The 15,536-nt window shown below is 41.9% G+C and overlaps 1 protein-coding gene across 1 annotated transcript; it reads right to left on the bottom strand.

The window, feature by feature from the left end:
• Positions 1 to 9,989: 9,989 nt before the first annotated feature.
• Positions 9,990 to 12,861, bottom strand: LOC104990375 (olfactory receptor 4X2-like). The gene has a single exon (XM_010842437.1). It carries the CDS (start codon positions 12,380 to 12,382, stop codon positions 11,453 to 11,455), a length of 930 nt encoding a protein of 309 aa, XP_010840739.1. The 5' UTR covers positions 12,383 to 12,861; the 3' UTR covers positions 9,990 to 11,452.
• Between the last annotated feature and the right edge of the window lie 2,675 nt (positions 12,862 to 15,536).

The raw sequence follows: 15,536 nt of genomic DNA, 5'->3' as shown, positions 1-15,536 counted from the left end.
CATGCCAAACAAAAGCAGTATTGTTAAGCACATCACAGTGTGGTGGGATTTCCAATAGAGGCACCAGGGACCCAAAATCATTAAAAATACCTGGCACAATCTTCCACCTTGGAAAATCAAGCAGCTCAATGGTTGAAAGAGAAGACTGTGATTCTCAAGAATCACCATTACTACATTTACACTCACAAACCCAAGAAAATGATTTGGACAGAGATTAGGGTTGAATCAAAGAAGGAAATGGCAACTCACTCCAGTATTCTTGCCTGGAAAATTCCATGGACAAAGGAGCCTTGTGGGGCTACAATCCATGGGGTCACAAAGAGTCTGACACAACTGAGTGACTGAGCCCACGAGGTTGAATCTAATAAGACTAAACTACAGAGTAAGAGGAGACCTAAAGCAAGGGTGACCTGGAAGATACCTGGAGGCATCATCAGCCTCCAAGATGCCAGGCTTGTCGCTGTGGTGTCCTGTGTGATCCATGCCTCCCTTTCATTCCCGCACCCAGTCAGTTACCACATCCTGTTCATTCTGTCTTTGATCCTCTCCTGCGGGCCATTCTTTTTTCCATTCTTCCTGCTACCACCGTCTATACTGCTGTCAGCTGATACCAAGATTACCGGAGCTTCTCAGCCTCCAGATGGTCCCACTCCATCCATCCTGCAGACTACAGCCAGAAAAGTGTTCCTTAGACCCTTCTTTCCTCAGATCCTCCACTGGCTTTGAATGAGTTGGGGAAAACCTAAGCTCCCCTGCCCACTTTTAAAGACTTGAACAGATTGAGCCACTTCAACTATCACCCTCCTACCCACTAAACTTCAACTCACCTCTATTCAACTCAGGGTCCTCTCCTCCTCATACAAGCCCACCCTGATAATCCCCACCACAGAGCCCTCCTTCACCAGAAATGACCTCTCCTTATCCCTTCCAATTCGACCCACCTTCCAACCCAGTCCTGTTTGTTCAATGATGCTTGCCTTTAAGACTCCTCCAACCATGTGTCTTCTCTTCTTTAGGCACTGTAAATCCTTTGGTGATTATCCTTAAATGTAAATCTTGTTACGCTACGTCTCTATCTAAAATCTAGCAACAGCCCCCCATTGCCCATGGCATAAAATATAATATTCTCACTATGATTTCCAGGTCCTTCTTGAACTGACCATTGCCTGTGTTTACATCCTTGTTTTTTCATTACCCAATGGAATATTATACGGTATTTCTTAACACAAAGTTTCTTTCCTCTGTCTTTATGCTTAGCATCCCTACTTTAGAGATAAAGAACCTCACTACTACAGGAGTAATACAGTCTTTTCTTTGGTCTCTCATAGTATTTCATCATACCTCTTTTAAATCATTTCATAATTATAGCTTCTGAGTCTATACAGACTATCATATATTATGATGACATTAAAAATTTTCTGCTTAATATTCTTCTTCAGTCTTTATTATTAATTGCATTTTTTGGTTAATAATTATAGCTAGCATTGCAATAGTACTTGCCATTTGCTATACATACATTAATTCATTTAATTCTCACAACAGGCCTGTAATGCGGATATTATTATAATCACTGCTTTTTTTATACAGATGAGGAAATAGAAGCACAGGTAAGATGTTGGGGGCCAGCATGAGGCACTCTGCCCATGGCAAAGGTCATGAGGAAGGAGGCTCGACATACGCAAAGGCGGGATCAAGCCTCAGGAGTCCCCCTGGAAATCCTCGAGCATCTACCCCCATAACCAGAGCCTGCCTACTTTACTACTTTGTGCTCTCACCTCTGACTTTACGTGGGGCTGACCCCCACCACCTCTTTCAGAGAAGGAGTTAACTTAGAGCTCCAGTTAATAAAAACTCCTGGGCGTGATAGGAGTGTTTCAACCTACAAACTCCTCTGAAGGTTCTCTAGCCTGCCTGACAGGCTTGTCCGGCCACATGTGATTGCTCACAGCCTCCCAGCCATGAGAGGCACGAGATGCTTTAAACCTTCTAAAAACAGGTTCCTTAGAAAAGTTAGAAAACTATTAGTATAAGTATAGTGGGCTGATTAGAAACTGTATTGGTGAAGGGTTTTTCATTTGTTGAGCCAATGTTTGTTGCTAAGTCTCCACATCCCCTGCCCTTACACACATTAATGAATATATAGAAGAAATAAGTATTAACCTTTGATATAAATCATGTTAGACCTTAGGCTAAGTAAATTCTTTCCTTAACTAAAACCCACTACACCCTCACCCTATAGGAATGTAACTTTATTTGGGTGGCATCTGTTTTGAGAATAATCAGCCCTGGAGAAATAAGTGTCCTGGTTGACTGACCACTGTCACAAGGAGAGGGTCATAAATTGTCAGCAGGCCCCCTGGCCAGAAGATGATGTAACACCCCTAAGACCTCTGTATACATTTGTATGAAGCACCTGACTTTGATAAAAGTCAGGACTGCTGGCCCCACGTGACTTTTGCATAACATCTCAGTGTATAAAAGTAGACCATGGAAAATAAAGAATTGGGATCAGTTTCTCGAAATACTGGTCTCCCCATGTCGCTCTCTCTCTCACTCTGGCTGAGTTTCCATCTGGAGCGCGGAAGCCACCAAGCTTACTAATTTTGCCTGGGCTTCTAAGATCCGACCAGGGAGGCCTCAGTGTCTCCTCTCCTTCGGGAGAACGGAAGGACGCCTGCGGCCTACGTAAGTGGTGCAAGCTTCTTGTCTTGAAGTTTTATTGGTCTCCTGCGTAAACCAAGCTACTCAGCCTCTTTTCTCCACTGAATTTCCCTACTGAGCTATCCTCATTCTATTACTCTTTACATCTTTAATTAATAACTAATTGAAGCTATTGTATCCTGATCCTCGCCGACGCCGTCCCCACTTCAAATACCCTGGATCAGCCAGGGCTGGACCCTGGCAGTAAGGGAATTAACTGGCCATTCCCACCATCTCTCTCACTTAAGTGAGAAGACATACCTCCTTGTTCCCTGCAAAGCTGCCTCCCCAAGAAACATGGAAAGAAGACGTGACCAGCATGTAAAAGCCTAAATCAGCATTTGAGCATGTACATCAGGTAAACTGCTGGACTGGGGACCAGAGCCAGTGATAGATAGAAGGCAGACAAGAAAAGAGAGCTTCATGTGCCACTGGGACTGGTCTCGGAATGAAGTCACAGAACCTCCATCTCAATGACATGGTTCTCACTTGATAATCCCAAATATTACCTCACAGAATCACAAAATTGTAAAAGACTTACAAATCACCAAATCTTATGTTATGTATATTTTACAAAAATGAATAAATCTATTCCTTGCCCTGTCCCCTTCCTCCAAAAAAATCTTCAAAATCGACCACCTAATAACAAAGGAAGGACTTTCCTGGTTGTCCAGTGGTTAAGACTTCCCAGGCAGGGGGTAATGGGTTTGATTCCTGGTCAGGGAAGTTCCCACATGCTTGTGGCATAACCAAAAAAAATAAATAAATAGCATGATCTTCCCTGGTGGCTCAGACAGTAAAGCGTCTGGCCTATAATGTGGGCAGAGTCGGGTTCAATCCCTGGGTCAGGAAGATCCCCTAGAGAAGGAAACGGCAACCCACTCCAGTACTCTTGCCTGGAAAATCCCATGGATGGAGGAGCCTGGCCAGCTACAGCCCATGCGGTCAGTTTAACAAATGAGGGAGTTCCCTGGTTGCCCAGTGGTTAAGACTTCCCATGCAGGGGGACATGGGTTTGATCCCTGGTCAGGGAAGTTCCCACATACCTGTGACATAACCAAAAAGAAATAAACAGTATGCAATTTATAAATTAACAAATGAGCATTTGTGGCTGAAAGAGAACTGACTTGCCCAATATTATACATATGGCTAGTCAGAAACTCTACAACTTACTTCCAGTCACATCACCTACCCTTAAGTCAGAGAATCTGGTGTGGTCCATTCTGCCTTAGGGCAGGCAACTGGCTCAGATGGATCCCAAATGCATTCAAGTGCCTCCAATTCAGCATGAAGTTAGCTTCTGCTGGAATCGATCATTACTTCAGGAAACGATCTGGTTTGGAGAAACTGGGAGGGGATGAAGCATTGAATCTCTCTGGGAATCCTAACAAGCAAGATGCTTTGGCTAATATTAACACACTCAGATGATTTTCCCCTGAGGGCCCCCAGTGAGCCAAGTTCAGGTCACACTCAGCTACGCCACTCTAAGAGTCGTGCTAAAAAGATTTAGAGACCTTTCATTCTAACCTCCTTTGTTTATAGATAGAGTGACAGAGGATGAGCCATGTTAATTGGATCCTAAGGCACACACCAGTTAGTTGCCAGGTTACTAACTTAGAAATGAGTGCTCTTTCAATAACACTAAGCTGCCTTCTGATGGGACTGTGTGGTGGTTGCTACTGGACTCAAGATCAGATCTTGTCCCCAAGAGAAAAATCAGCAATATTCCTAGGACTTTTAGAAAACAAAGGTCATGGCTAAGATGAATCAGCAAAAACAAAAAGGAAAATACAGAGGATTTGGATACAGATTAACATCTGGATTTATAAAATATAGAAGAAATACACATAAGCCCAGGAAGCAGCAATCCAGAGATTTTTAAGATTCTGCCTTTCCTGTAGACAAACCTATCCACCCACTGAAAGTCCAAGGGTTGTGATTAAATGCTTAGATCCGTGAACTATTTGAAATAATGTCAGCCACACATATAATCAAGGGAACAATTTCCCCATGGAATTTCCTTTCTCTAGGGTGAACTTTACCAAGTAAACTATGACTTGGGGAAAGATTCAAAATCACTTTCAGTTAGCTTAGTGAGATTTCTATAAGGTTTTTGCACTCAAGAATGAGACAGTAAGAGAGGAAACTTGAAAGTAAGATGAAGGAAAATTTTTTCCAGACTGTACTACTGAGAATTAACAGGAGAAAAAACAGAGAAGAAAAAGGACCGCAGGGAGCCAGGACCCCTGGGCACTAGCTGGGTCAGGAGTCGATTAACTAACTTAGGCCACGTCATCTCACCATTTCACCTCTCACTCTCCCAGGTTTCCTCTTCTGTATAACGTGACAGGATTGCACTAGGTTAACTCCAATGTACCTCCTGATTCTAACGTTCATGGATTCAAGTCACTTAGTTCCCCCCATGTGTCAGTCTCTTCATCAACGTCTGGAATGCAGCACATGCTCATTAAGTTTTGTTGAATAAGTTATTAAATGTATCTGAAAATTCCGAAGTGAGTGAATAATTAGTAAATTATGCCACAATTGGACTCTGCGACATAATCAAGCTATCAAAATCATGTTTATAAAAAGTGTTTAATTACATGGGTAATAGATTCCCAGGTGGTTCAGTGGTAAAGAATCTGCGAGATGTAGGTTCAATCCCTGGGTGGGGAAGGTCCCCTGAAGGAGGAAATGGCAACCATTCCAGTATTCTTGCCTAGAAAATCCCATGGACAGAGGAGCCTGGTGGGCTACAGTGCATGGGGCCACAGAGTCTGACACGACTGAGTGACTGAGCATACAATAAGCTCTAATAGACTGCCTGAGACCATAAGCCAATCCTTACATCCATCCTCTTCCCTTTTGGAACAGGGCAAAACCCTGATATTTAGCAGAACATAATTCTACACAGAAGAAAATATTTTAGTTTCCAATCTCCCCTGCAAATAAGGGTAATCATGTGACTAACGTCCATCAAATAATGTAAAAGTAAAAGTGCTATGTGGCACTTTTGAAAAATCTGAAAAGAAAGGAATTCATTTGCCCCTTCCCCGTACTCCTTTCCTGCTTCCTGGGAAGACAGATGAAATGTGAGAGCTGTGTTGTCCAGCATGGTACCCACTAGCCCCACGAAACATTTTACCTTTAACTTATTAAAAATAAATATTTTAAAATTCCATTCCTTGGTCTGGATAGCCACATCTCAGTTGTCACTATCACACAGGACAACACCGACAGAGCACGTCTCTAGCACAGCATAAAATTCCACTGGGCAGCACTGGAGCACAGCACTGGCAGCCCTTCGAGGTGATGAGGCTAACGCTGCAGGATTCAGGTGGCGGAGTCTAGATTTCTGATAGTATTGGTAGACCTCAATAATCACGCTGGCTTGTCTGCCTCTGTACTTCCATCTTATAAGCAGCTCTGTTTCCCGTTATATGCAGTTCAAGCTATACCCAAAAGGATACAAATAATAAGTGGGAAGAGAATACAAAATTGTACACACAGAGTAGTCTTCTGCCCTCTACAAATTTTCTTTTGTACTATTGTATTTATTGCCTACAGCTACAGCTAAGTCGCTTCAGTCATGTCCGAACTGTGTGACCCCACAGACGGCAGCCCACCAGGCTCCTCTGTCCACAGGATTCTCTAGGCAAGCATACTGGAGTAGGTTGTCATTTCTTTCTCCAATTTATTGCCTAGAAAACACATTTTCTTGGGGTTTTATGTTGTAACAGAACTGACAATTAAGAACCTAACCAGGAGGTCTCCAATGCTGTGTAATATCATTACACTTTAAGAAGGCATTTTAAACATTTTACAATCTCTGCCTCTTAAAAACAAAATAAAATGTTTTCATTGATTCCTGTGTTTTTTCCAGTGAGACCAGGAAAAAAGTGATCAATTATCCCTCAATAGACCAACTAACTCTCAATCCTCAATAGATGAGATAATCCCTGAGAATTTTGACAGTTTAGTAGAAGTAGATATTATCTGTTCTTGCAATATCCAGTGACTCAAGTTCATTGCTAATGTCCTTTCTGTAGATCTCAGGAGAAAATGAAACATCCACATGAGTAAGCAACTCCTATCACAGCCTGCAGACTAACATCCTAGCCTGCTGCATCAAGGACTGAGAGAAAGGGAGGGCAGCTCCTCTGAGTTTAGGTCTGGACCAAATGCTTTCAGTTCAGTTCAGCCGCTCCGTCGTGTCCAACTCCCTGCTACCATCCTCCTCATCTTCAGGCTGAGTGGACTGAGGAAGAGGAGGAAGAAGAGGGGTTGGTCTTGCTGTCTCGGGCAGAGGTGGAAGGGGAGGCAGAAGAGGCAGATGCATTTGATGTAACTTTACGGAAATATATCATAACTTCTGTCTGACTTTTTGCTTTTCGTTTCCGTAAAATTGTTTCTACAAAGTACTAATCCTTCTTCTACTATTTAGTTTCTGTGGCTATTTCATAGAAGCGTCTATGTTTTAAAAGAAGTCAAAATCAGCCCTTTCTAATTGGAACCCTTGTGCAAGCTGTCCAATGTCAGTGTCTCCTGGTGCTACTTTGATGTTTTCTTCATTTTCGGGCGCTGATTTGGAAGCACTTACCTCCATCAAGGTGCCTTCTGCTAATGCCACTAGCGTGCAGTCTATTAGCTCTTGAATTTCTTCAAGATCCATGTCTTGAAACACTTCACTCCCTACCTTTTTTGTTTTCCATATCCACAATCTCTTTCATGATTTTCTTGATTGGTTCTGTCATAAATCCTGTGAAGTCATGCACAGCATCTGGAAAGTTTTCTGTAGCAGGAATTTATTGTTTCAGGCTTGATGTTTCACAGATTTTTCAATAATGGCATCTTCACTGGTGTGATTATTCCAGACTTTCATGGTGCTTTCTCTATCAGGTTCTCTCCCATAGTGTTGACAATCCTTTCCATAGAGCAACACAGATAATGAACCTCAAAGGTCCTTCACTTCAGTTCAATTCAGTTCAGTTGCTCAGTCGTGTCCGACTCTTTGCGACCCCATGAATTGCAGCACGCCAGGCCTCCCTGTCCATCACCAACTCCCGGAGTCCACCCAAACCCATGTCCATCGAGTCGGTGATGCCATACAACCATCTCATCCCCTGTCATCCCCTTGTCCTCCTGCCCTCAATCTTTCCCAGCATCATAGTCTTTTCCAATGAGTCAGCTCTTCGCATCAATTGACCAAAGTATAGGAGTTTCAGCTTCAATATCAGTCCTTCCAATGAACACCCAGGACTGATGATCTTCTTTAGGATGGACTGGTTGGATCTCCTTGCAGTCCAAGGGACTCTCAAGAGTCTTCTCCAACACCACAGTTCAAAAGCATTAATTCTTTGGCACTCAGCATTCTTTATAGTCCAACTCTCACATCCATACCTGACCACTGGAAAAACCATAGCCTTGACTAGACGGACCTTTGTTGGCAAAGTAATGTCTCTGCTTTTTAATATGCTGTCTAAGTTGGTCATAACTTTCCTTCCAAGGAGTAATCAAGGGCATTGTCCAAAACCAAAAGAGATTTAAAAGACAGTCCCTTACTGGCAAGGTACTTCCTGACTTCAAAGTGTCAATGGAACCAATAGCTGCAATGATAGCTTTATGGATTTTCTTTTTACAATCATCCTTATACTAGAATCATTTATCTTAAAGTGGCAGGCGGCCCTTGCTGCATATCTCAATCTATGGAACATATCAAGCAATTCAACTTTTCTGTAACATCATGACTTTGCTTCTTAAAAGTACTTCTAGAATCACTGGTGGCACTTCATAAGGGTCCCTAGTGTTATCCAATGTTTACGATATTGCACTAAATATGATGAAAACTACACAAGAACCTCAAAAGATCACTTTTTACTGAGAAAAACAATTTACTGCAGAGGTGACTGCTCATGGGTAATTGATTAGCATGAAGATGCATTTTAAGTGTATCTTTGCAACACTTGAGCTCACTGTCATAGCAACAGGAGGTGGCAATGGAATTATTACAGTCATACTGTATGTACTACCATTAGTTTTATGAAGTTTGACTTGATATTGCATCTTCACATTTGTTTACATTTCTCTCTACTGCAAATAGTACCATGCTTTACACTTACATGGTCTGTAAGTGTGTGTGTACCTAAGTTTTGATAAATTTTAAGGCAGCAGCATTTCAGGTGGGTTTTTGAGGGTGGGTAGGATGTTAACAGGTAGAGAAATCTGAATGACTGTTCAATGAAGTAAGCGGACAAGTCCCTTCCAATTACTGTATTATTGTTTCAATTTATATTAATATAAATTATATATATAATAATTTATATACATAATTTATAATTTATATATAAAATTTATATATATAATTTATAGTCTTATATAGTTAGATCCTCCTATAGTAAGTATATTATAAATGCTATATCACCTTCTCATATTTATCACTTTATCATTGTGTAATGTCTTTTCTTGTCTATTATAGATTTTTTTAAAGCATATTTTGTCTGAAATGCATATTGCTATCCCAGCTTTCTTTCCATTTCTGTTTTCATGATATATTCCTTCCATCCCCACACTTTGTTTGTTTGTATCTTTATCTCTGAAGTCTCTTGGAGGCAGCACTTAGATAAGCCTTGTTTATTTATCCAAATAACCTCCCTAAGTCTTTGGTTAGAGCATTTAGCCCAGTAAAATTTTAAGTAATTGTTGATAGGTATGGACTAGTGATTTTGCCATTTATTTTCTGATTGTCTTTGTAGTTCTACTCTGTTGTTCTTTTAGACTCTTCCCTTGTGGTTTGATGATTTTCTTTAACGCTGTTTGTGCTTCTTTCTAATTTTTGTGTATATATTGTAGGTTTTTGATTTGTGGTAATCATGGAATTCATATACGTTGACCTGTATCTACTTGTTTTAAACTGATTGTCATTTAAATGCACATTCTAAAATCTCTGTATTTTTCACTCCTCCCCACATTTTTTGATGTTATATTCTACATCTTCATGCATATCCCTTAACTCTTTATTGTAGTGATACCTGATTTTACATTGTCTTTTAAATTTCATGCTAGTTTATTTAAGTAGCTGATCCACAGCCTTTATTATATATTTGCCTTTACCAGTGGAATTTTCCCCTTCCTATAATTTCTTAGTTCTGTAGCCTTTTATCTTTCCCTTAAGTAGACCCTTTAATACTTCTTATAAGGTCAGGTTAGTATTGATGAAATCTTTTCATTTTTGCTAGTCTGAGAAGTTATTTATTTCTCCTTCAATTTTGAAAAATAATCTTGCTGGTAGAGTATCCTAGGTTGTAGGCTTTTTCCTTTCAGTACTTTGGTGGAGGTCTCCACCTAGAGCTAGTTTCGCTCCCTTCTGAGAGTGTACAGAGACAACAGCAGAGGCCCTCTCTGCCCTGGAGCTAGTCTCACTCTCCCAAGTGTGTGCACCAAAGCATGCACTGGCAATGGCTCCTTCTGCCCCAATCAGAAACAGGGGCTGGATTCATTCTGGTTTTTTCCCTCAAATATGTGCTCCCTGTTAGTAGTGGCAGCCTCTGGCTTACTGGTAAACAGCCCCAGAGCATTAGGGGCCCAGCGCAGACAGGCAAGAAGAGTGGCATGCTTGAGGGGTGCTGGAGGAACATCTAGATCCCCAGACAGTTTTCAATCTGCTGTCTTTGTGCTGTAACTTGGAGTAAGCAAGGCTGTGTGTATGCTTTTAAGAGCAGAGTCTTGGATTCTTAAATCCTTCTGGTAAGCCCCATTGGTTTTCAAGCCAGCTAAGAGGGCTCCTCTTCCTGGTATCAGACTTCAGGCCTGGGGTGTTTAATACGTAGTTTCAACCCCTCAATACCCTGAGTCTATAATATCCTCTCCTTTTCTGTGTTCCCCACTGGGGGTGTGAGTCCTAAACAGATCACATCTCCTCCCCTTCCATTAGAATCCATGGGGATCTCTCTTTACAGCTTTGGTTGTAGAAGAACAATTCTGCTAGTACCTGTATCAACTTCAGTGAGAGTCACTATATATGTAGCTGTAGTTTTCATATACTTATGAAGGGAGATGAGCCAGCTTCCTCCTACTCTACCATCTTGATCTCTCTCCTTTCAAAATGTCTTTTGACTAAAGTTTGACTGACTTTTTTTCATAAATAAACTCATATTATGTATTTTGGGTAGAAATATCACACTGACATTGTGTGTCTCTTTGTAAATGGCAATAATAAATGTGAGTAATAGTTAAAGGAAGTGTCTACCAGGTTTCACAACTATAAAGTTACCTTTAAATTTTTACAATTAATAAACATCTTGTGGGGAGGTCATTTGAGAGTGTATAAAACTTTATTTCTCACCAAGAAAAACTGTAATGACTGTGCTGGATTACAAACCTTCTGAGAATTGATTTGAGACTATGCATCAAAAGTTATAGTAACTTTTAATGCAGTAAATTTATGATAGCAAATTAGACATAAAAATGAGAAGTATCAACCAAGATTTTTATTCAAGAATATTTAGCACATTATTATTTATAGTAGTAAAAATATATAAATAATCTAAACATGTAACAGAAAAATGGCTAGTTAAGTAATAGTATATCCATAAAATAAAATATTTAATAAATGAGTACAATGAACCTGTTGAAGAATGGAACCAGTTGGAGTAATCTAAAAATAAACCCTAGGAAGTGTCCTTCATTCCATTGTGTCACTTCGCTTTTATTCACCATCTTTCTAAGCCCGAGGATCAAGACCAAGGCTCAGCCTCTACCTCTCTTCTAATTTGATTGCTCTGACCCACAGCCTCCTCATGGCCTTCTTCACTTCAGCATTTCTCAGGGAGTAGATGACAGGGTTAAGCAGTGGGGTGATCACCGTGTAGAATATGGCCACCGTCTTGTCCACAGACAGGGTGGTAGAAGGTCTCAGATAGATGAAGATGCAGGGCCCAAAGAACAAGGTGACCACAGTGACGTGGGCCCCACAGGTGGACAGGGCCTTGCGCCGCCCCGCGGAGCTCCGAGTCCTCAGATGGAGCAAGATGACCACATAGGAGGCTAAGAGGACCACAAAGCTGATCACGGACAGGGTCCCCCCATTGGCAATGATCAGAAGACCAATGAGGACGGTGTCAGAGCAGGCAAGTTTGAGCAGGGGAAGCACGTCACAGAAATAGTGGTCGATCACATTGGGGCCACAGAAGGGCAAGTGGAAGATGAGAAGGATTTGGGCCAAGGAATGCACAAAGCCCCCCACCCATGCTGCTCCCACCAGGAGGGCACACGCCTGCCGGCTCATGATGGTGGTGTAGCTGAGGGGCTTGCAGATGGCCACGTAGCGGTCATAGGCCATCACAGTGAGCAAGAACATTTCAATGCCACCAAAGAAGTGGATAAAGAAAACTTGTGACATGCAGCCCCACAGAGATATGGCTTTCCTCTCAGCCAGCAGATCTGAGATGAGTCTGGGGACTGTTGTCGAGGCGTAGCAGATCTCAACAAAGGACAGGTAGCTAAGGAAGAAGTACATAGGGGAGCCAAGGGTTCTGCTGCTCCTGACAGTGAGGACAATGAGGAAATGCCCCAGCACAGTGGCTGTGTACAGGAGCAGAAACATCACAAAGCAGACTTTCTGCACCTCTGGATTGGAAGAAAGTCCCAGGAAAATGAATTCTGTCACATTGTGTGTTTTAGCCATGACGTAGCCACCAGGAGGCAGGAATTTCAATGGGTGATCTGAAATGAAACAAAAGACTCATACATTAAGTAGGAAAATTGCATAACAATCCCTTGCATGTCTGAGAAGCTTGTGACCTGGATACTGAAAGATTAGTAGGAGTTAGTCATGTGAAAAAAAAAGGGAAGAACACTTCAAAAAAGCAGAAGAGGATGTACAAACAATGGAAATTCATTGAGTAAGGCTGGAGTAAAGTGGAAATAGAAATACTAAAGCTGGAAATAGGTTATAATATCACTTCATAAAAGACTCCTATGGACTTTGGAGTTCAGTCAACAGACAATGGGAAATCCTGAAAAAAGTCAGGCAACTGAAAAGTAAAAGTGTTTTGTAGGTAGAGGTTGGACTAGTGGATGAGACTTTGAACTGTGAAACAGCTGAAAGTGTTAGTCTCTCAATTAAGTCTGACTCTTTGAGGCCCTATGGGCTGTAGTCCACCAGGCTCCTTCATCCATGGAATTATCCAGGCAAGAATACTGGAGTAGGTAGCCATTCCCTTCTCCAGGGGATCTTCCTCACCAGAGGATCCAACCCAGGTCTCCTGCATTGAAGGCAGATTTTCCAGAAAAACATCTACTTCTGCTTTATTGACTATACCAAAGCCTTTGACTGTGTGGATCACAACAAACACTGGAAAATTCTTAAAGAGATGGGAATACCAGACCACCTGATCTGCCTCCTGAGAAATCTGTATGCAGGTCAAGAAGCAACAGTTAGAACTGGACATGGAACTACAGACTGGTTCCAAATCGGGAAAGGAGTGCATCAAGGCTGTATATTGTCACCCTGCTTATTTAACTTAAATGCAGACTACATCATGATAAATGCTGGACTGGATGAAGCACTAGCTGGAATCAAGACTGCTGGGAGAAATATCAATAACCTCAGATATGCAGGTGACACCACCTTTATGACAGAAAATGAAGAACTGAAGAACTTCTTGATGAAAGTGAAAGAGGAGAGTGAAAAAGTTCGCTTAAAACTCAGCATTCAGAAAACTAAGATCATGGGATCAGGTCCCATCACTTCATGGCAAATAGATGGGGAAACAATGGAAACAGTGACAGACTTTATTTTTTTGGACTCCAAAATCACTGCAGATGGTGAGTGCAGCCATGAAATTAAAAGACGCTTGCTCCTTGGAAGAAAAGTTATGAGCAACCTAGACAGCATATTCAAAAGCAGAAACATTACTTTGCCAACACAGATCTGTCTAGTCAAAGTTACAGCTTTTCCAGTAATCATGTACTGATGTGAGAGTTGGATTATAAAGAAAGCTGAGTGCCAAAGAATTGATGCTTTTGAACTGTGGTGTTGGAGAAGACTCTTGAGAGTCCCTTGGACTGCAAGGAGATCCAACCAGTCCATCCTAAAGGAAATCAGTCTGAATATTCATTGGAAGGACTGATGCTTAAGCTGAAACTCCAATATGTTGGCCACCTGATGTGAAGAACTTACTCATTGGAAAAGACCCTGATGCTGGGAGGGATTGAGGGCGGGAGGAGAAGGGGATGACAGAGGATGAGATGGCTGGATGGCATCACCGACTCAATGGACATGAGTTTGAGTAAACTCCGGGAGTTGGTGATGGACAGGGAAGCCTGGCGTGCTGTAGTCCATGGGGTCGCAAAGAGTCAGACACAAATGAGTGATGAACTGAGCCACCAGCGAATCCCAGACTTTGGACTAGGAGAAACCTATTATAAAATTTGTTGCCCCATTGGGTGATATAGGGGCAGAAAGGACAGTGTTGCTATCTTCATGATAATCATCTCTGTATTGACTTTGAATGCTTTGGTTTTTACCTACAAATTTCCATTATCTCACTGTCTTTTGCTCCTTTTCTCTTTGTGGCTTACAAAATAGGATTCTCACCTCCCCATATACCCTTCAGAGTCTTCTGAAGAAATTTCACTTGACACTCAGGACTCCTTATTTTTGCTTCTCCTCCTAATTATCTGCTTCTACACTTGGACACTAGGTGACCTAGTTCCTTGCAAAAGCTCCAGTTCAATACATTCACAACTCTCTACCCAGGTACCTTCACTTTTTCAATTGTATATCCCCAGTGGCAACAGAAGTGCAAACGACTTCTCCACCCAGAATCCCAACTAGTGCCTTGACAAATCCTCCTCTGAAGTCCAACCTTACAACACCTAAAGCATCACCAAGATTGTGCACTGACTGTTTAGCAGACTCTTTTCAACCATCTGGATTTATCCAAGTTGACTGAGACCAGTGTGTATCAACATAGGCCCTTGTATGGTTAAGCTCCAGGGTGCTTGACACTAGGAGTCATATGACATCAACTCACGCCACAAAGCTTCCTTCCTTTAGCATTGGAGACAGGCCCAGATGATCGAGGACTATCATGAGTCACCACCATAAAGAAACCGACAGAGTTTACAATTGCAGAGACTAGCACTAACCTCTCAGATCAGCTTGGGAATTTTACCAAATCACTCATGGAAGAAAGAACTGCTTGGAGTCCTAGGTATACATACCAATATCCTTAAGTGGTAACTTATCTGGAAAGTTATTTCACCTCACAGAGACTCAAGATCCAAATTGTACCATGGAATCAAAACCTACCTCACAGGTGGATGTCATACGTCTCCATCCCAGGAGAAATTAAGGACTCATTCACTGTGCTGCCGTGGATGCTTCTCAAAGATAGGAAGTCCATCTTCTGAATCCACAGGCCTTGCAAGTCAGTGGCCTTCTACTCTCAGGACGTTTTGGAATCACAGCACTTTACACACTGATTTATAATTGTGTTATGTGACCATCTGCCCCACTAAGTTGTGAACTTGCAGAGATTATGTCCTGCTCAACACTCCATCTCCAGTGCTAACTGAATATCCTCCATAATACAGCACTCAGTGGTATACACAGAATGAAGAGTGGCTACAGATCTGGTGGTTTAGATGGTAAAGAAACTGCCTACAATGCAGACGACTGGAGTTCAATCCCTGGGTCAGGACTATCCCTTGAAGAAGGGAATGCCAAACCACTCCAGTTTTCTTGCCTGGAAATTCCATGGACAGAAGAGCCTGGTGGGCTACAGTACATGGGGTCACAAAGAGTCGAACATGACTAAGAGACTAACACTGAC

This window comes from Bison bison, unplaced genomic scaffold, assembly GCF_000754665.1.
Source record: "Bison bison bison isolate TAMUID 2011002044 unplaced genomic scaffold, Bison_UMD1.0 scf7180017864178, whole genome shotgun sequence".
In the NCBI taxonomy this organism is placed as follows: domain Eukaryota; kingdom Metazoa; phylum Chordata; class Mammalia; order Artiodactyla; family Bovidae; genus Bison; species Bison bison.
The sequence above is the reverse complement of the archived record's forward strand: the minus strand, read 5'-3'. Positions and strand labels throughout refer to the sequence as shown.

Excerpts from the sequence above, each read along its gene's own strand:
- LOC104990375 (XM_010842437.1), bottom strand. The coding sequence starts at position 12,382 with ATGGCTAAAACACACAATGTGACAGAATTCATTTTCCTGGGACTTTCT.